Here is a 22662-nt window from a genome sequence, read left to right as displayed (position 1 = left end):
TAGTAACTCTATTAATCTTCATTTTATTGCACAGAAATGGCTGGATTATGCTGAAGAACTATGGAGGAACAAATGCACCAGTTCTAACAGGAGGAAATGAAAGGTACTAGGGGAAATGTGATAAATGCCACCATTTCATCAAGACTTTCTTCAGAAATATAGAGAAGTCTTGGTTCCCAAATAAAAGCTAAACCAAGGTCATAACTAAATACTTCATCACACTAGAGAATGAATCCACTTTAAATCTGGTTGGTGCCTCCTGCAGAATTCTGTGGTTTGAAGTTTAGGGAAAAGCCTTTAACAGCCTCACTAAACTACAAACCTCAGAATTCTGCAAGAGGCAGAAACCAGATTTAAACTGGATTCATTCCCTCAAACTTTTTAAAAGAGGGCCAGGTCACAGTCCCTTAAACTGTTGGAGGGCCAGATTCTAATTTGGAAAAAACATGAATTAATTCCTATGCACATTGCACGTATCTTATTTGTAGTGCAAAAAACTTAAAAAGAATACAATAATTAAAATAAAGAACAATTTCAAACAAATATAAACTTATTAGTATTTCAATGGAGTTGTAGGACTGCTTTTGGTTGATGAGATAGGGTTGTTGTTGTTGTTGTTGTTGTTGTTGTGTGCTTTCAAGTCATTTCAGACTTAGGTTGATCCTGAGTGAGGGCCGGGTAAATGATCTTGGAGGGCTGTATCCGGCCCGCGGGCCTTAGTTTGAGGACCCCTGCTCTAGTGTGATGAGGTGATGAGTAAAAACCTATGTTACTTCTGAAAAGTCTGAGCTGTGGCTTACTAGGTCTGCATATAAATTAAGGGGCCATGTTTCATTAAACCACCTTCTTAACATTCTGTGCTACAGGAGGAACAGTGTGGAGCAGGGAGGATTAGTAAAGCCACACTTTGGAGTCAGAATTACTAATAGGCCTTTACCATTAACACAAAATTCCATCACACAGACCTTAGATTTCCAGCTGCAGTCCAAGGGCATACTATTACAACTGCAGTAGAGGATAGATATCTGGCTCTATTAATAACTTTTTAGCTGTTAAGATTTAAAGATTTAAAGATGGGGAGAAACCCGCATTGAGTCGCCTGTCTGGGCTGAAATATGCGGTATAGAAATAAAGCAAATAAATAAAGCTATGTGTTGCTTAATTCCATGGATATGACAATGATCTTAACAAATCAGTCAGCAGCCCTAGACAATTTACCTCTTTTTAAAGTTTAGAGCTTCAAATTCCTTGTGGAGGGGATGCAATATTAAGGGCAACTCATAAATAAACAAGTCTCACCCCCCCTTACATTGGTTTGCCTGAACTATAAATCCAAAATGAGTTCTGTTTAGATTAACATCGTCACCAATAACCATTCAAACAAATAGCAAAAGATGGAAAGCTCCAAATAGGGAAAGAGTTGCTTTCAAGGTGTCCCGTAGCGTGCCTCGACAAATCACAGAAAGAGAGAACTGGAAAGAGACATACTGGAGAAGCTGGCCATTGCGGAGTTCTGACACTGGTCCCCTGTGAATTCATTCGGACACCTAACAAAAGAAAAGAAAACCAGAAAGAGAGAAAGAAGATAGCATGATATCGAAACAGATCGAAAAGAGGGTGTTCTGATGCCAGCTTAGCTCCTTCTCAAGACTCTTGATGTGCTTTTGGCTGGTCCCTTACCTGCGTTACCTAAACCTTAGCCCAGATATTAACTCAAAAGAATACCCTCACTATATGCCATTCTAAATCCAGCACTGTACCCAGGAGATTTTAAGTAATATGGTGCAATTTTTGTCTTCAAACATACTTTGCTTAGGATCTGGCATGTACAATCGCAAAGGCAGTTTCTCCAAACATCTCTGTCCGAAGAATCCATTTGGACATCTGGAGAAGGAAAAGGGGACAAATCACAGAACAAGGCTGGCATCATCCTTGAGGCTATGGTTAGAAATAAAAAGAAATGCACAGCGATGAATTTAAAAAAAATAAAGCATCTAATGTAAGATAGCTGGATTTAATATTTACTATGTGAAAAGGGGGTGTTCCTAAATTCTTTTCTGTGCAATTGATCCAACCCTCCTCCATGCATTTTCAGCCTGTAACTTTCAATACCCACACACTTGGGTCATCAATGTCCTTAAAAGAAATAGGACCACTATCCTGTATTTAGGCTCGCTTTCCCAGTCCTGGCACCCACCATGAACTGACATGGAATGGGGAGAAATTTCACCCAACACAACTGGAAGTTGCTATGGCTGGGGTAGCTAGGTGTATGGATTTAAATATTCCCAAATTCTAGATAGGTAATACAAGGACACATAGTAGTGTTGGTTGCCATTTTCCATTTCTCAGCAAATTCATGTTTGGTGTACTCATGTCCTTTGGGGCTGCCAGTTTTTCACTCAGATTGTTTGATGATGGATACCAGATTAGTTGGCAAAAGAGGTAAATGTAAATACATTATGCCAATCAATGACACAGAACTAAATGTTACTTTTGGATCACTACCTTTAAAAATGGCACAAATAAGCCACAAAGTCAGCAGCAATCTCCTTTGGCCCAAAATGATGTGATCAGAAGGGGCTCTGGGTATTTTTAGTAGGAATATCATCTAACCTTAAAGCTGCAATCCTGTGCACTGTTATTGGGGAATAAACCACATTCTAATCAGTATAACTTCTGAGTAAATATGCATAGGATTGCACTGCATGGCATTGATACCTGTTAAAAGTTGTCCCTTGGCTAGTAGAAAATCCTCCTGTAGCCAGGCTAAGGGATGCTAAGCCACTGCTGGAAAAGGAATGGGCCTGATATCATGAGCTGGCCCACTGCTGAGCAAATCTGCATATACTAAAGCACATTCTATTTCCTTTCAGTACAATTTGAAGACGAACAACAACAAACAAAACAAAACAAAAAAGAAGAAGGTACTACCCTTCATTTTCTTGCTTTTTCTTCTAACCAGCCACATAGCGTACACTATCCTATGTTCTTTTGAGATGGGAGAATATATAATGAGTGTTGGTTTTATTGACGGGTCTATGGACCATAATAAAATTAACTAACAGACTATGTTCTTTAATTTGGGATTGCAGATTATTTTCTTCAAGTTATATCGTATCCGCTCTTACCATGAGAAAGATCAGCTGCAGCTACAAATTGCATCCTAGCTGAAAAGTCAAAAATTCTAGCTTCCACCACGGATTAAACTGAACTGACACATTCTGTGCAACAAAATCCAATGGAGTGGCACATTTATTTTGAATAGCTTTGTTACCACCTTTAGAACAAATTAGATCATTGAATGAAGTGTGATATGTTGTTAATTGGAGACATTACAATGTGGATCCAAATTCACATCTTTCTCTTTTTTTCAGTGAATACAGACCAGTGGTTCTCAACCTGTGGGTCCTCAGGTGTTTTGGCCTACAACTCCTAGAAACCCCAGCCAGTTTACCAGCTGTTAGGATTTCTGAGAGTTGAAGGCCAAAACATCTGGGGACCCACAGATTAAGAACCACTCATATAGACCAAATTCAAATGCATAAAAGCCAATATTTATCTTAGGATCTCATCTTACACATTCTGGGGTCCCCACGGAGGCCATCACATGATGTAAAGGCACTTCCACTGGTACTCCGTGGGACTCCATTTCCCACGGAGTACCAGTGGGAAAACGGAGCCCAAAAGTGGGGAAAAGATGGACCTCAATGGGGAAAGGACATGGGATGGCTGGCCAGTGGCCATCTCAGAAGATGGACCTCAAAAGGAGAAAATGGCATAAAACAGTTCCCTCTGATCCCTGCTCATGGGATGTCATTGGTGTTCCATGAATCCATGAGGGAAAAGCAGTCACAGAAAAGACAAGCAGCTCAGATCAGCCATCTTAGCCTTTCTGTGAAATCTGCCTCAAGTTTCCAGCTGGATAAGTTCTAAGAACCCACCTTTCCATTGGCATAGTAAATCAATAGAAAAGAGTGAAGGTTGGGACCCTCTTCAATTTAAGATGTTTTTTTACCGTTCAAAATAAATCTGTTTAAATTTGGCTAGAAGATTTGTTTTTAAAAAAACTTTGTAGCTAATCAACAAACTTCTCCGTGTTGCCAAAAATGAGACCACTTTTCATTCTTGCAGAGAACACTAATCCAGTTTAACAATACTGTTATTAATAATTGTATGACATTTCATAACAAACCCAGATAAAGTTGAAATACTCAGGATTATAAAGATTTTAACCAAAATCCTAACAAAACAAAAAAATGAAAAACAGTTTACATTCCAAATCAGAGATAATGTCAATGTCAATATGCAACTAATTTATGCTCTCTGCTGGTGGGTAAGAAAACTATTTAATCCCCCTGTAGTTTATGAAAAACACTGAAAAATGGTGCAACTAGCTTTGTTATTGGAACTTTAAAAAGAGCTTTCTCAAACCGAAATCAGAATTAAGCAGGACCTTAAACATATAATAACAAAATCCAAACAAATTTTAACAGGCAGAAAACAAATTACAAAGAAAAGGAAAGAAAAAGGGGAGAAAGAGAAGGAGGAGAAAATATAGTACAACAGATTGATAAAAATTATCAACCCAAAATGGAAAAAGACAGCAATAACACCAATAAACAACCAAGAAACTAGAAGGGGGAAAAACAAGCAGATTCTCATAAACAGACTGTGTAGATGTGATTGAGGCAGGGAAGTGGATACAAACTTATCTTCAAGTGGAGGAAAAACAAAGAATTTCACAAAGAATCACAGGAAAAACCTGTTTAAGCTTCAAGTTCTCAAACCAACAAGAAAAGTCTGCATGAACTATAAGAGAGCCCATTCCAATGGGAGAAACATGTTAAACACAAGATTTTGTTATTTGAAGGATTGCCTGCTGTACAACTAAAACATTAAGAATGGACTGAGATAAACAAACTGAGAACTCTGGAAGAATTAAAATAAAATGAAAACCTTTTTAGTGTCATGGGTGGACTGGTGAAATAAGAACATTGAGAACCAAGGGGGAAATACAGTATTACTATATAGGGGGAAAGTGCTGAAATGTGGTAAAATGAATCTAGATTAAAAGGGGGAAATGGCGGAAGATTAAGAGAATATTCAAAAATATTTGCATATTTTCGAACTACTAGGTTGGCAGAAGCTGGGGCTAACAGCAGGAACTCATGCTGCTCCCTGGATTCAAATCTGTGACCTTTCAGTCAGCAAGTTCAGCAGCTCAGCGGTTTAACCCACTGTGCCACTGGAGGCTACAGTCTGGGGAAAAAGTTGTTTTGGACTACAAATCCTAGGGGTCTATCATCATCCATGTTGACTGGTGGATTGCAGTTCAAGAAGTAACTTCTCCAAAGTGTGTTCCCGAACTAGTCGTGTCAGCATTTCAGTCATAATCATGAAACGAATAGGAATGACTTCAGAAAACAGCATGACTAATTGGATTTGGCAATATAATGATGCTACTACAAAACAGATGCAGTCAACAGTTCAAGACAGAGAAACCAAATGTGCTAGAACAGAGGTACTGAAAAGCACCCCTAAAAAATAAACTTCTTTAAAAATTCTGAAGCAAGTATTTTCCATACACAAACAAAATTCACAATAAAACCAGACTCCTGAAAGTATTGGTGATTGTAGGTGGAAAGGAAATAGTGAATTGTGAGAGAAGAAATATTTAATTTCAAAGTAGAATTACAAAATTTAAATTATTTCTCGCTAGTAAGAGAAACACCCGTAAGAGAAAGTCTATTCTGTCCCCAGGCACTGGTCTAAAAACAAGGAACCAATGGGACCTTTTTCTTTATTCCTCTACCCTCCAAAAAGCAACACCGCACACACTGCCACAGAGGCAAGAATAACAATGCAGTCATATTCACTAGCCAGAGAAAGAGACGTTATGGAGAGATTGTGTCTCAAAAGGTTTGTTCCTTTTCCTCTGTTAGACATTTTAAATCTCTGTAACTGGCACAAAGTCTTTCATATGAAGAGGAATACAAACTGAATGGTGTTTGGCTGACTGGACTGAAGTGGTAGTCACTGAGCATACTGAAATCCCCAAAGCCATGAAGATCAATATTATCAAAAGTGTCCTTTTGTACTGTACGCCGCCACGAGTCGCCCTAGGGCTGAGAGCGGCGGCTAACAAATGCAAGAAATAAATAAATAAATAAATAATAAATATCAGCTAGGGATGCTAAGTGGATGATTCGAGGGTATTATTCTATGATAACAAGGATTATTTTGGCGTTTAACTCAAATGTCTTATGCTAAACTTTGTGGGCCTGCATACTATCAATGTGTGGGTCAGAAGTGGGAAGAAACATCTTGCATATTCACACACATACATGTACACACAGACAACATACACGTATTTACAGGACTCTGTGTGGAGGCGGAGGGGGGGAAGAATGAGAACTTTCATGTTAATGAAGTGGCAAATTTGCTCTGAGGTTTATTCTGACCTTCAGAGGAATGAGGAAATATGATCCAGCACCTTGAATGGTTATTGCAAAGATCAGAATAAAATCCATAGAAGATTCACCATCCCACTGACATAAAAGCCACCTGATACCATGATTACTATCATCTGTGGATAACCAAGAGGCCCTTGTCCTTCTGTCCATTATTAATAACTTTTAAGAACTTCACTGCAATTTTCACTGCCTTTCTTCACATTAAATCAATCTTTTTAATATAACTTTCTCAATGCTTGCTTAGGTTTCTAAATTTTGGGAAGGTGGGAAATTGAGATCTGAGTATTCCAAATGACCTCCAATATTTACCAGATGTTACTAGAGCTTCTGCAGCATTTGTCAATGTTTTGAAGCACTTTCAGGGCTGCCTAGTGGGTCTAGAGCAAATTGTGTTGCCAAAACACTTGTGAAGCTCCCATATATTTAACAAGGGGGAGTTTAGAGCTTCATCAGATGGGCAGGAGGGAAACAGGAGAAAGGGAGGGAAAGCATTGGGAAGAGTGGGAAAAACATCTCTCCTGGCAGAGTCCATCTTTGGGGATGGCTAGCCATCCTACGTCCTTTCCCTATCTTATTTTCACTTTCCCTTACTCCCCCCCCCCCAACTTTCTGGACACAGGTCATAACCATTTTACTTAACTATGACATCCCAGTGCAGTTGCATAGCATATGGACAAATGTGGCAGGAAACAGGAAGGTGACATTAACAAGCCAAAAAGACCAATGGCTTTGATGTGCAGGAAAGGGGGGACATCAGAGCATCTTGGTGATTAACACATGATAGGTACAAGCTCTATACATAGTGATAGTAGGGTAAGATTGATCAGTTGCTCTGATGTGTGGAAAGGGCAGACATCAGAGGATTTTGATGAGAACCATTACAAAGCAGGTGTTGGGAGTTGAGTAACACCCAACTCCTGAAAAGGAAGTCTTCTCTCCCTCCGTTGGATTCCGTTTCACCAGCATGTGAAAATGGAAGGAACACGGGGGAAGCACCCATGTGATGACGTCCTAAGTGACAGGAGACGTGGTAAAATGGGCATTACAGTGCTTCTTCAGAGAAGAGGAGCTCCAGCAATCGGGTTAGGCACTGGATGGGATTGGGTCAGACTGAGGAGGCTCAAGTCTGCAGAGAAGAACGTAAGTGATGAAAATGCAATAGGACTGTCTTGGAAGGCACCTCATTTTCCTAACTGCAAGTGACAGTTTTTAAGCCAGTTTTCACCCAAGGAACAAGGGGGGGGGGGGGAGGAATACTGACAGAGAAGGATGTAGAAATGAAACAGGTTTTGTGTTGAACTGAACCAGAAGATGAAATTTTCCACTGCTGTCTTGACGGAGCCAGCTTTCCTAAAGCAAGGAATAAAGAAGGGACTTTAGCTTTTTTGCATTTTTCATTCCACTAGGTTTCCAATGAATACCTCCCTTTCTGTTTAATATCCAAACTGTGGATACTTTCTTGCTTGATGCTGCTGCGGGACTGTATTTGAAACCAAAAGAAAACCAAGATGTGTTCATTTCCAGGAGCTCTTGTATTCCTTTTCCTTGTTTAGTAACATTCCCCAATCACATCATCATCTACTTTAAAAAGACCAAAACGAATTCAAGGAGTCTTTAAGGACAGTTGGAAATGTTAAAATGCTGTTTTAATTTTCACGCTGACTTAATAGCTCAAAAGCAGACTAGCTTGTTCTACTTCAATAAGATTACTCTTTAACATTCACTCTGTTACATCAAGATCGTGGTGTTAAAATATGTACTAACCTTGTAAGTTATATTTGTGTTCTAGCCTTGTGATATTGCTTGATTTGCCATAACTGGGCATGAATTTAGCATGACAGGAATAGGAAAGAGAGAAGTATGACTGCTTTTGAAACAGTTTTGTTTTTTAAACACTTTGAGTAAGCCTTATTCTAGGTTGGCTCAAAAAGAAATATATTTGTTTTTAATTGTACTGTAGTGGTCTTCAGTGCAAAGGTATCCATGTCTGAAAGCCTTTTTCGGCACTGCACCTGTCCTCTCTATGAGTTTCAGTAGATTGACATTAGGGTTTTTCCCCCTAGAGTAAAATATATTGCAATGTCAAAAGTGTTCTACATCAGCCACCTGGGGCTGATGGTTTAACTGATGATTTAGAGAGGATTGTGAGCTTTCCTGTGCCACAAACTGATGAGCTCTCACATCTGGGAAACTCAAGTCTGAAAAATGATGGTTCTCTCTATGAGAAGGTCGGCTTGGAAAGTGCAAGGCCTCAAGGGCATTCAGGGGAGCCAGAAGTAGCAACAGAAGATAAAGAATCGAGTGAACAACTGAGTGATAAGAAGGGCCCCATGGGAACCCACCTGTAGATATGGAAATCAACAAAAGTCTTTGTCTACAAATCAGAGCTGAAAATAGATTGCATTGTTCAGAGAGATTGAATGGGAAAGCTGTGAAGGAAATTCACGGGAAACTGAATGATTTCATGGATGTCCATTAAACAACAAGTTGTTTACCTTAAGGTCAGTTCAGGCAACACTGTTAGAGTGAGAAGCTAAGCCTGAATTCTCTTGTTCCTGGTTCAAGACAAGCTTTGATTTTAGATTTAATATATCCTGGAAGTTTTCTATGTTCCTGTTCATGTGCTCCTGTTCAAGTTTTACTAGTTATACCTTCTTGATTGTGGACTTATGCTGTATCTGTGATTTTTGGCTGTTCCTGGACTTTGTCACCTTTGAAACTTTTTGAGACATTTGGATTATTTTTGGGTATCACCTGTTGCTAATTATATATGTTGGATTATATATATTCCTTTCTTATTCCTGATTTTTCATATGTTTTTACAACAAACTGTTTGCTTATATTCCTGGACTCTAGTATAGGTGGTCATAGGTATTTCCAGGCCTGGAGTGCAACAGAAAGCTTGATTAAACCAGAAGATGAGTTCTGGTTGAATGGACTGTGATGTTAGGATAGATAGACTGATTGATCAGTTCAACACAGTTCATGTAATAAAAAATAACCAGACTCAGAACAGCTGAGAAATACCTTGGGATTTAATTCTATGTGCATGCCTTTTGCATCTGATTCTGACAAATGCACTAAAGCAGATCTAACAGCTTCACTTCTGACTTAAAAGACTGGCTATTGCCAGGGAGGTTCTGTTCTTGCCTAACAGCTCCACACAAGCAGAAGGCAAAGCAACCAGGTGCCAGGATCTTAGACTTCTGTCTGAACAAAGACTCTTCTTGTCTGGCACCTTTATGGAGCTGCCAGGAAAAAGGACTTGGAGGTCTATACCATCTGTGAGATCAGTCATCAACAACACAATTTTCTTCATCCCACCTTGCCAACTGTACGTGGCGGAAGGGTGAGCATCCTAAATGCCAGTTCCTATCTCCCACTGGGTCCAAAGCTAAAGGGAAACAAGTCAGAGATCATTCACTTCAGTTCAGCTAAACCTACAGCTCCCTGCTGTCCATAGTTCATGTTTCCAATTTTCCTCTTGTCAACAGCCAAGTGAGTATTCATGTCAATGTTTAGGTATAGGCTTCATTCTACATTGTGTTTGGGGAGATTGGAGGAAGAGGTAATAATGTTTTCCATATTATGGAGACCCCTGCCAATATGAGGGACATATCCTTCCATTTGTCCTTTATACAGTTTGTCAGTTGGAATATGTGTTGTCAAGTTCTCTGGACAGAGATATCCACTTTACTAACGGGATGGTGACATGTAATGGCCAGAACTAAAAATTCATCTTATGTTTTTATTTTGGGTAAAGAAAACTCTGAAAGGGAGGACAAAACCCTCTGAATCTGGTTATGAGTGAACTGGGTTTATATTCCATAACAATACAGAGATGTTATTAAGAAATAAATAAAATATTTTTGTTTGGGTTTTTTTTTTTTTTGGCTAGGATGCAAATTCGTTTTTGGAAACAAAGACTGAAAACTAGAGGTATAGAAATAAATCTTCCCATTCACACATTCTTGTCAGTTATTTCCCGAAGGGCTTGAGAAGTTACAAATCTGTAGAGAATGAAAGTAACAGTATAACAGAAGCCTCCTCAAGGCCCTGCCCTGACAATGTACCAGTGCTTCCCACACAGAAAAGCCAGCTTCAGAAAGATGACTAAGGAGCAAACACTACAGAAGAGCCAGTTAAGATAACCCTGTCTCCAAATAGCCAAATCCTAGAAGGGCAGATTGGGTTCTTCATATTTGAGTATGCATGAAGCCAATATTGATCATAAGGACATGATGTTGGAGTCAGCCAGCATTGCATAGTGATTACTGTTTTGAACCTGGAACGCAAGAGGTTCAGGTTCAGGTTCAATCTTTGCTAGGTCATGGATCCCTTGCCCCACAAAGGTATTTCAGCTGGTTGTGGAGATTAATGGTGAGTAGAGATATGCAATTTGGGGGAAACCTGTCCCATTTTCAGCTAGGCTCCCATTCTGGGTTTTTTTTTTTTTTTGAGGGGGGGGGGTTGTTCCTGAAATGAAGCTTTGGGAAGATCCAACATTGGTTTCAATGGGCAAAATGGCAAGGCTCCTCTATCTCTCATCTATGTCTATTGGGATGAAAATGGCCACATTTGGAGGACACATTTAACACTGCAAGCCCCGTAAGTTTCAGAACATTTGGGTCATCCACTGATTTTTAGGAAATTTAAAAAGTGACCTAACAAAAGGGCTGGGCGGGAGGCTGCTGGATTGGTGCAGGGACACACAGAAGGTTGGGCTGGGAAGGGTAAAACAAAGACTGAGAGGTGAAAGGGAGGAGTACTTCAATCTTTCTTTTATTTTACTAGTAATTTGCTAGGGACAAGTGTCTCTCCTCCTCCACAGAATTACTAGTAATTTTTTTTTAAAAGGCTGAAAGATATTTAACTAAGAAAATTTAATGCAGAAGACAAAATATATTATTGCCAGTCTCTGGCTGCCCCGCCCGCCTCGTATCCGGGGATTTGGTTGCTGATTTTAGCCGAATCTGACAAATACGGAATGACAAGCCAATACTGTGCACACCCCTAATGGTGAAGAGTAAAACATGTAAAAAGTCATATACATTGCTGGTGTGGTGATGGCCATTACAACAATAACAATAGCGGCAAATATTGTCATAAATATTGTCAGCTGTAGTCTTATCAGAGTACTGTGATTCTCCCACCTATATTTTACTCCATAACCAACAATTCTGCAAGTTAAGTCAGGCTGAGAAAAACCAAACTTCACCTCTCCCCCCCCCCCCCCCGCCCCAAAGGCAGCATCTCCTTCCATTTCCACATTATTTATGCATGATCTTTTTTTGAGCTCCATAGCAAAAAATTGTGGTAGTCATGAGGCAGCCAACCATTCCTTTAAGAAGTGACATTTCACCCCTGACTTAAAATGTTACCACTTATTTCATGTGATAGTTCATGATCTTACAGAGTAGCCCATTTGCAGTGCAACCCTAAGCATATTAACTGAGGGCAGTTGTACTCTGACTCTGAAGCAGACTCAATATAGGATGTCAGATTGAGCCCACTTGGTGGCCTGTTAGGGACCACTTCAGCCGCCTTGGAGGCCCCACTGACCAGCTATGCCGAACATGGTTTGGTACCCTGAGCAGCCACCCAAAATGCCCCCCTCCTTCCGTATCACGACACCCCAACTACACATCATGACAGCCGCACCTACATGAAGTCACTTACTAAGGCAGCCTCCTTAGTGGGGCCACTGTCTGGCTGAGGACTATCAGACTGCCCAGGAGAAAGTTGTCGAGTTAGGGTTGTCGAGTTGAGGGGAGAGCTGCAACATGGGTAGAGGAGAATACATCCTGCATTCATAGGCCATCTGAGCCCTGAGATAACAAGCTGCATCTAGTTCTTGACAGGACCAAATTCAGGGGATGACCCTGGCTTAGCATTTGGGTTTTCCTCCAGGTTAACGTAACCCTGGGCAAAGCTGAACTAAGACAGACTTCCCCTGGTTAAGTTGAATCAGCACCATGAGGTGAGTAGCCACCACTGATCCTAGGTCACACTGACCAAAGTCATCAGTGTAGATGTGCCCTTAGATCAGTGGTTCTCAACCTGTGGGTCCCCAGGTGCTTTGGCCAGAAATCCCAGCCAATTTACCAGCTGTTAGGATTTCTGGGAATGGAAGGTCAAAACATCTAGGGACCCACAGGTTGAGAACCCACTGCCATAGATGAACATCTCACTGAGTTCAATGGAACGTTTTCCCTTGCAAGCATACTTAGCCCTGTAGCCTTTAAAATGTAACCATTTGACTTTTATCAATAACTCTCTTTGCAAATGGAAAATTGGCCAACAACAGAAGGGGTTTCTCTCTATTTCCAAATAGCATTTTGGCCCGACAAGTGTGGTGTGATGATCAGAGTGCTGGACTGGGATTTGGAGCATAAAAGCATACAGAAAAGAATTAGGGTAGTAGAGGAATACATGGAAGAAATGAAGGAGCCCAGCAACAGGAGATAGATAATTAGAAAGGGAAAAGAAAAATGGTAGAAAGAAACCAAATCTTGGAACTATATGGAAAAGTCTAATAGTATTATATTTGAGATCTTTCTAATAGTATTATATTTGAGAATTTTCTTTTAGAGTTGATTTTATTTTTTACATATTTAGTATTAAGTGAAGCAGGTGAGGAGACAAAGTCCTAACTTTTCAATTTGGTTACATACAGACCTCTGTTAATTCATGGATGTTCATAAGCTCTCACACACCAATCCTTCAAAAGATTCTTCAGGCTCATTGTTTGGCTGCATGGCTGCTATTCCACTTCTCTAATTTATAACATTAGGCGAGAAAGCCATCTGAGCAATAGCAGCATGAAAGTAAATCTCATCTTGATGGCCGAAATACTCCAACAGCATCAGATTCCAGAAAATCTTGGAAGCTAAGCACTGCTTAGTACTTGGATGAGAGACCACCAATTGATGCCAAGTGCTATAGACTATATTTCAGAGGAAGGAACTGCCAAAATCACATCTGAGTATTCCTTGCCTAAGAAAACCCCATGACAGATATCTTGAAGGCACACAAATACTTCTTAGCCTCAGAGGTGCCTACATTAATGCCCACTAGTACAGGAAACCTAAAACCATCTCCAGACATTAAACACTCACATGTAAATAATATCATGAAGCACAAAGAAAACCCCTTAGTTCATTCTGCTATTCTGTAGTGCTCTCTAGCTGATCACATGCTCTTATGTTGGGCTAGATTAGCAAAGCATATCCGGGTCGGAAAGAGTGTTTCATGATTGTTCAAAAACCTAGGTCCCTTTCTCACTACACCATTTTAGGACTAAGATTCCACTAATTGTGGTTTGTACTTTGATGAGGCATTCAAATTTTCTGAATGAGAATTTCAAATATATCTTGCTAAACTATAAATCTAGGTTTCCATTGGATGGAAACATGGAAGTGAAAATGAAATCATAGTGCTAGAATTACATACTGCAAATGGGCTCCAAAGTGCATATAGAATTCATAGGATTTACCACTATTTTAAGTGTAATTGGAGAGAAGACTAAAGACCTTGCAAAACTACAAATCCCATGATTCCACAGCATTGAGCCATAGCAGTTAAAGTGATGTCAAACTGAATTATTTCTATGAAAAAATAAGAGGTTCCAGGAAATATATCTTTGTATGAAAATTGGAGTATTTGTGTAAAAATCAGTTTTGTTTTGTTTTGTTTGTTTGTTTGTTTGTTTGGAAATTATATAAATTTCCAGAAAGAGTTTTTACTTGAAAAATCTGTTTTTTGTATACAGAAAATGGTACAATAAAACTATTTTGCACAAAAAAAAGTGGCAATTGCGAAAATGTGTTGTTTTTTTAAAAAACAACATACTTTTCACTCTCTCTCACACACACAAACCCAAGTGCATTTCTGTACAGAATATTTCCCCCAAACACTATGGGATAGGTGAATACTGAGTGAAAACTGCACAGAAATATGCATTTTTTCTTACAGTAGGTAGAATTTTTTGTCCTTATATACAATGACAAAACAGTTCAAATATTTACACCCCAACATGAATATCATATAGAATTAAAACTATTAAGTCATTTTCCACATGGACATCTGTTTAAGAAGCAAAATTGCAGGGAACTTTCTGAAACCATATGGGCACAACTTCATGGCAATGAGATGGAGTTGAGAAAGAAAACTGCAGGGCTTTCTTGATATGGTGGAAATGCATGTGAAATTATCTAGCCTGCTGTGCAAACTGAACATGTTAGAAAAATATGAATGGATGCAGACTGTTGCCAAAATCCAACAAGTGAGGCACACTTTCCCCACTCATTTTTCTGCCAGATGTATATATGATGCAACAAATGCAGCAACAATCGGAGGGGGTGGGTGGGGAAATGACATGGTGAAGGTCTCTCAAAGGAATGTCAGCCTTTCTGGATTGTTCACAGTGCATTCCTATGCATCTTGCATAGAAGCCAATCCCACTGTGTTTGGTGCAATTTATTCCCAGGACAGTGTGCATAGGACAGCAGCCTCCATCTCCATGTCCCTTCAGCTGATCGCTCTGTAAACAAATCTTCTACTGTATGGTTGAAGGCTTTCAAGGCCAGAATCACTGGGTTGTTGTAGGTTTTTCGGGCTGTATGGCCATGTTCTATAAGCATTCTCTCCTGACATTTCACCTGCATCTATGGCAGGCATCCTCAGAGGTTGTGTGACCTCACAACCTCTGAGGATTCCTGCCATAGATGCAGGAATGCTTCTAGAACATTGCCATACAGCCCGAAAAACCTACAACAACCCAAGTCTTCTACTCATAATACAGAGATCTTTGTTACCTTGACCAGAAACTATCAATGAAATTCCCCTCATCTTTATTACAGCACCATACCGTTGTCCTATTTGAAGCTTCGAGAAGCTATTTTGAGTTCCTTTCTGCCTTTGCTGTGTTTCGAGCAGTGATTTATAGGCCATTGTCAACTTCTTTATCATATAAACACTTGAACATTGTAATTTTCACTTTCCCCACCCATCAAAGAACTATTTTCAGTTGACCATGTTTCACCATTGAGCACTAGAAAGAAAAACAGAAGCAATCATCATTTTTGTTGATAGCGTATGTTAAACTTCTGTCAGCTGGCGGCTAAACATGGCTCTGCTAACATCAAGGATTTTTCCCCTAGAAAGGGAATGGCATTGCTTTCAAATCTATAGGCTGAAGAAAAAAGAGGCCAGTCTATCCCTCTCCTGGTAGCTGGAAGAGAACAAGGAAGAAAGAAGAAAGAAAGTGGAGGAGAAGAAAGAGAAAAGGGTGCACTGCCTTAAGTTTCTATCATAAACAGACTATCAAAGAAGCATCTCTGCAGGCTTGGTGCTTAATGCACTGCAGATAAGAAAAGCATAGACTTGTCTACCACAACTAGCTTCTAACTAAGCCTGCTCTTTCTCTTAACCAATGAGACTGTCAAGGGACCACCAAGCAACTTGCCATCTTACAGCACATCTCAACATTCACCCTCTTAGCTTCCAAGAGTGTTGGAGAAAAGGAACTTGTTCACTTACCTGCAAGACAGCTGGTTGATGCCTTCAACGTAGTAGCAAACTCCACCGTTGACGCAGTAGGATTTCACTGTTTCATTGCACTGTCTAGTATGTCCAGGCCCAGAGGACAGTGTTGTGGATACTAGGAGGGAAATAGGAACACATTAAATGCTTATTTTGCACTTTCCATTCCTTGGATGAAATAGCACTTGACTGAAATTCTTAAAAGAGCTACCCCTGCTTTCTTATTTATTATGTAATATCAAAAGCACTTAGTTTGGCATGGACTGACACAGACTTTAGTGTGAAAAATATAAACTCTCAAGCAGCTGTCATGACCCATGTGAGCAAAACTTGAGACTTTTAGGTATACAGTGTTCCCTTGCTACTTCGCAGTTCACTTTTCATGGACTCGCCGTTTCGCAGGTTTTTGCACATGCGGAGTATGCTCACCATTGGCCCACAGCCCTGCCAGCAGTTGTCAATCCCAGCTTGTTTACCCTATCAGGTCGCCAATAAGGCTTGGAGGTGAGGCCGCCTCCCAGTTTATGAATGGTTGCTGTTGCCCAGAGCGGCATTCCAATCCCGCCTCCTGGCAATGATGGAGTGGGGAAGGGGGTTTCACCCTCCCCTCAGGAGAGAGGCAGCCAATCAAGGCGCTTGTGATTTACATACTGTTTTGAGGCACGTTTTCATTCATAAAAAAGAGAGAGGAGATACAAAGCAGTATGTAAATCATGGCCTTATAGCCCCTTCCTTATAACAAGCAAAAAAAAAGGTGTGCGGTGCCTTTAAATCTCTCAGAACGCGATATACTGTATATATATAGTGTCCCTACTTCCCGAAACGTAACACCCATGAAGTGAGGGAACACGGTACTCATTGCAAAAGCAGAACCTTAAGTCCTATGTCAGTGTGCAAGGACTACCCGCACAACAGAAGAAGGAGAAGCCCTATCATTCTCTCATTTGGACTGTTCTCCCATGTTCAAGCTGTTTTACTGCAACCTAGGAATTGGTTAGAGAAGTTTGCCACTAATTACCTCATCAGAAAGACCCCGCCTATCTCCACGATCGTATCTCCTTCTATGAACCGGCGAGAACTCTAAGATGTTTTGGGGAGGCCCTCCTTTCGTTCCCACCACTGTCACAGGTATGGTTGGTGGAGACAAGAGAGAGGGCCTTCTCAGTGGTAGCCCCCCGTCTCTGGAACGCCCTCCCCAGAGAAATTAGACAGGCCCCATCCCTCCTCTTCTTTCATAAGAGCTTGAAGACATGGTGATTTCAACAAGCTTTTGAGAATGACTAGTTCTAGCTCAGCCCTAGACATTGTTGAATATGGCCTTATTCTTCTTACCAATTACCCAGGTCACTGCCTCTAATAGGCCCCAGAAATGAACAGCCACAGACCTGTACCTATTATTGTTGTTGCCTGCTATAGCACTGATCTTAATTCCCAGGCCCCCTAGAATTTTTGAGCTTGCACTAATCTTGACCCAGCCTTTTAAATTTCCTTAAACAGGTAGGATTACTTTTAATATATATGTGTTATGGTAACATTTTTTATATTTATATTGTTTTGTGAATCTTATGGTTATGTTGTTTACTCTGTATATATTGATGATGTTACTTGTAAACCATTCTGAGTCTCCTCGGGGAGATAGAGCGGTATATAAATAAAGGTTGTTGTTGTTGTTGTTGTTGTTGTCTCATCGAATATCGCTTGTTCTCCCCTTTCAGAATGGACCCCATTACATGACACACATGTACTTTCAACCGGGCTCCGTATAGAAAGGGGAGAGCAAGCAACATATGCCATCACTGCAGCAACATAGGAGCCTTCTCGTGTTGCCTTACTAGCAATAAATGGGGGGGGGGGGAGCTGGGAGGTGATGTGAGGTGTGGAGCAACAGGTTCTCCACACTCCCTACTGAGAGCCCATGATTCGCCATGATGCGTGGCAAATCCGTGGCCCTTTGTGATGAGGTCCTTACTGACCAAAGAAGGCACTTCAGATCTTAAACACACACCTAAACTAACTAAGATTCGAAGGTGGACATTCCAATAGTCCTCAGGTTTGAGGTGTCCAAATGCTATGCATCATTTAGACATATGGTTTCTTTCACAATCACATTTGGTGGCAATTTAGAACGTACTATAGCTCTTTAAATGGAATTAAAATCAATCAGTTTGGCCAGGGAAGGTGGCAGGGGAAAGATGTGAAGTGTTTTAATGAGCTCCATTTCCCTCCATCATATCCTGTTTAGTCTTTTATTTGATTACTGCCGAGTGGCATTGACTCCCTTCGCTTTGCACTGTTTTGGAATGTTTGCCTTGACTATTCACACCATTGTTGTGGATTTGCTACCAGCTGCTCTGATAGCAATTAGCTTAGATTTAAAGTGGAAGTTAAGAACCACAAACCTCTGGGAATACAGCACTTTATTGTGTAGAACTTGTCTTTTCTCTCCCCTGCCCCTACCCAATCTTTAAATGGGGATTTAAAAGCACTCTAGAAGAAGTCCACTGAGTTAAGACACCCACACACTCGGTGTTTACTATGTCTACTGCTGACAGTTTCTCCACTTTGGATACAGAAAATGAGTCTCTATCTGAACCCTTGGAAAACTCAGGCAATGTTTTTGCTTCTGTTCAAAAGAAATATCATTGGAATCATATGGGACAATTCAGAAGAAATCACTTTTCACTGAGAAAAAAAAACCCAACACATTAAAACAACAGTTATACTCCCCTGACTTTGTAATAAAATAATGCCTTTTAATAGTCCACACTATCATTTCAATTTATGATTGTTTAAAAAAAATGCTAGAACCTGTTTTTTAAAAAAATCCTCCTTTGATATTTTTGTTCAGAAACATGCAGCTTCGAAAGAAAATGTGACTCGTTTTTTTAGTGCTGGGCTCAGAAAAGAGGGCAAAAACAAGAGAAAAGGCAATTGATAATGGATTAAATCCAAAAAAAGAGATTTTAAATAAATCTCCTTTAAGTTTCAGGTAAACAAACAAATAAAAGGACTGCAATAGCAATTATCCATTCTTATGTTTAATGAGATAGAGAGGAAATTATCTAATATAAACTGAAGTCCAAAACACCTAGAGGACTAGATTTCAGGAACCACTATTTATTTATTATTTATTTAGGGCTTTTATATCCCATCTTTTCTCAACCTCTGTAGAGGAACTCAGGATGGCTAACAAAGTGGCACCCCATGGTGCCCACTGTGCTGGCACAGCTGTGCCAGAACCTAAGTTTTCTTTTTCTATGCATGGTTAGTTTGCACGTGTTTCTGTTAGCCAGGCATTTTGCAGTTAAGCAGCTTCCCCCAGGCTGCAGTCATAGGCTAGCAGCCTGCCTATCATTGTTGGGGCTTTTGGAACCGCCCTTTTCCCCTTTTCCCTCCTGTAGAAAAGCTTCATTTCTTACAAGCTCGGATGGGGAAGGCAATTCTCACAGCTTTACTAAGAAATACAGCACAGCCCTTGTTGGAGTTAAAGAAACAGATCCACAGCATTCGTGGAAAAAATCCAAAGGACTCCAGCTGGAGTTTTATCCGGTAAGGTCTACTCGGGTACTCTAAAAGACAGATTGCCCAGGGAGGGGTCAAAAGGATTTCCCTCATAGAAGAAAGAAACAGTTCATGAAGCTAGTTGCCTGTCCACTGTGGACAAGTTAAGATATATTTGGTTGATTTGTTGAAGATCTAAGAAGTATTTGACTGATTTGTTGCACCAATAAAGAACTTTATTAAACTTTCCAAGCTTCTAAAGACTTTGTATAGGGAAATTCATAGGACCTCTCAGCCAAGGCACCCCGGCGTCCCGCTGAACACATAAAGATCACTTCCTGCTAACAGACAATTGCTACAGGCACAGTGTGCGACAGCACACCCACATCAAAACATAAATATACAATTAACAGCAACGTAATAATAACAACAATATAAAACAGTATAAACAGTATAAAACTGTATAAGCAATATAAAAACAATATAAAAACAGACAACAATAGTCAGCGGTCACCGATTTAAATCATTATCCAAGGGCAGTCCATCAGTTCTAAATAAGTCAACATGTCAGTAGGTCAGCCTATTCTCCAAAGACCTGATACCATAGTCAGGGTTTTACTTGTTTCCGGAAGGTCAAGAGGGATACAGCAGATCTAATTTCACTCGGGAGGGAGTTCCATAGCCAGGGGACCACCACAGAAAAGGCCCAGTCCCTTGTCCCTGCCAGACGCGATTGTGATAATGGGGGGACTACTCTAGCTGGAGACCCTACATTGAGTAAGCAGTTAAATTTGATGGTCACAATCTGGCTATTCCCAAAGTTGGACCTTGCCAGCATAAGAAGAGTCCCCAATATTCCAAACACTTCCCCATTTCCTCCGCTTCCCTCCTGCCAGTGGGATAACGTCCTTAGTGACTCAGTGATAGACTCCTGGGACTTATCTACTACACATGAATGCCTTCCACCAGCTCCAAAAAGCTTCAACCTCTCTCCTGATTCAGCATTAGCAACAACCTTTTCTTTTAAAAGACTGAATAAGAATGATGTACTCAATATGGTGGTGCACAATTACAATTTAGAGGCTGGTCCATTTGTGTATTTCTGTCTGACCCAGTAGGTTTTTTCCTGTACATTTCCTCTTCCATATTACTGATATTAAAGGTGAACAAAACTGCTGTCCCACAGCTTGAATTGGAAAACAAAATACATTTCTCTTTGCTTATGCTGCTGCTGCCTTTTACTGTACCATTGCTGCCCCACTCCACCACCTTCTGCAATGGAGGAAGAGTTCTGAGTAGCACTCCATGGCTCTACATTGTGGGTGAGATGACCTGGAAAATTACTGGATTTTCCAGGTCATCCTTCTTACAAAGTGTGGCTGAAAAAGCCTTATTTGGGAAGTGAAGCCAGCCTTGAAAAAATGCAGAGCAGCAGCTGTTCTCAGAATAGCAGGGGGAGAATAGCAGGGCTCATTGCCTATACAGGCTCATTGCTGTATAGGCAATGAGCCTGGTGCTTCATTGCCTATACAGCAGAGCATCTCATTGCTCCTAATGGCTGGTTGCTACATATGTGCATTCCTTTAAAAGTGCATTTGATATGATTATATACAACTTTTCTTAGCTTTCATAGTTATCCATAGGGAAACCTATGCATTGAAACACCACAGCTGAATCACATCAAGTTTCCTCTCTTCAGAATTTTATCAAATACACACATTTGTATCCAGCACACAACTATATAGATGTATTGGAAAAAATCATGAGAGACTACTCTTTCTTCCCCCTGAGCTGGAACATATATTATTTATTTATTTACTTTACTTTACTTTACTTTATATACCGCCTTTCTCAGCCCTCAGGCGACTCAAAGCGGTGAACAACATCAATACAAAACATCACGAGACAAGTATAGGGCAATTAAAAACAATTATAACATAAATAATTAAACATCAGTATAACAATCATTAGTGCCTCTGAAATGAAGATCTTCCTTATCCTCTGCCATCAAAGGTCTTGTGAAGCCTTGGCTCTGCCTTTTCCCTTCCTTTGCTTTAGTTCCCCCTGTTTATAGATTTTCCCAATAGTGTGGGTATCTACCTTCCTTTGCATTAGTTTTGGGTGGAGATTAAAATCCGCCCCCCAGAGGCCAGCCTTAGTTGGTCAATTCAATTTTCCCTATATTGAGCTCTTTGCTGGACTCCTCCCTCTTTTCTACACCAGAGGTACTATGACTTAGTCTTGGGATTGTCTGGTAATCCTAGGCCCAAGCAATTCAAACAGGCGTCCTTAGCACACCTGCATTCAGCAGTATTTTTATACCAGCAGTCCAATGGACAACAGAAGCTTATGACCAGCTTATGCATCACAAGAAAGAAGATTGAGACAGTTTATAACCATTGCTTTGCACCAGAGGAAGGAAACTTTCAAAGATCCCAGAGAGATTACTACAGCCAGCAAAACCTCCTTTTGTAATGTATTGTTTTAAGTTACCTTATGATAGTCCTCATGATGTGGCCATCATGATTTGGCCACATCATGAGAAGAAAAGAAAGCTTAGAGAAGACAATTATGCTGGGGAAAATGGAAGGAAAAAGGAAGAGGAGCCGACCAAGGGCAAGATGGATGGATGGCATCCTTGAAGTTACTGGATTGACCTTGAAGGAGCTGGGGGTGGTGACGGCTGACAGGGAGTTCTGGCATGGGCTGGTCCATGAGTTCATGAAGAATTGGAAATGACTGAACAAATGAACAACAACAACAACAACAATAGTCCTGGGTAGAGTTAACCCTTTATTCATCTTGTTGGCAGTAAACTCATTTTGGTTCTCTTTTCACCTTGCCTAAAGTGCCTCTGTCTACTAAGGGTCTTAATCTTAACAGAAGGTATACAGATAGCCTCTGAGTAAGGCCAGACACTATAGTTTTCCCAAAGGCTCGGGCTTGCCATCACAGGTCTGCTTAAGGTAGGAACACACTTTTTCAATGATGTCAGTCCCAGGTTATATAGTGCCCTCTCCAGACTTTTTGAGATACTGATATCTTATCTATGCAAGGTTATCCAACTTCTTCTTTTAATTCCACTTTTATCTGTGTGTTGTAACTATATTATTGCTATTTTGATTTATATTTTTATAAATAA

The 22662-nt window shown here is 40.3% G+C and overlaps 1 protein-coding gene across 3 annotated transcripts in view; it reads right to left on the bottom strand.

Annotated features, from left to right (window-relative positions):
* Nucleotides 1-22662, bottom strand: part of NRG2 (neuregulin 2) — a 178643-nt gene that overhangs the window by 30083 nt on the left and 125898 nt on the right. For 2 of the 3 annotated variants that reach the window (XM_060774147.2, XM_060774145.2), the window contains exons 4-5: nt 16017-16137; nt 1489-1547 (exon numbers count right to left, since the gene is read on the bottom strand). In XM_060774147.2, the coding sequence (XP_060630130.2) occupies nt 1489-1547; nt 16017-16137 (180 nt within the window). Of the gene's footprint in view, nt 1-1488; nt 1548-1807; nt 1885-16016; nt 16138-22662 lie in introns of all 3 variants that reach the window. The other variant, XM_060774146.2, reaches the window with a different exon arrangement.

The sequence above is a fragment of the Anolis sagrei genome, chromosome 4 (genome assembly GCF_037176765.1).
Source record: "Anolis sagrei isolate rAnoSag1 chromosome 4, rAnoSag1.mat, whole genome shotgun sequence".
Lineage (NCBI taxonomy): Eukaryota > Metazoa > Chordata > Lepidosauria > Squamata > Dactyloidae > Anolis > Anolis sagrei.
The sequence above is the reverse complement of the archived record's forward strand: the minus strand, read 5'-3'. Positions and strand labels throughout refer to the sequence as shown.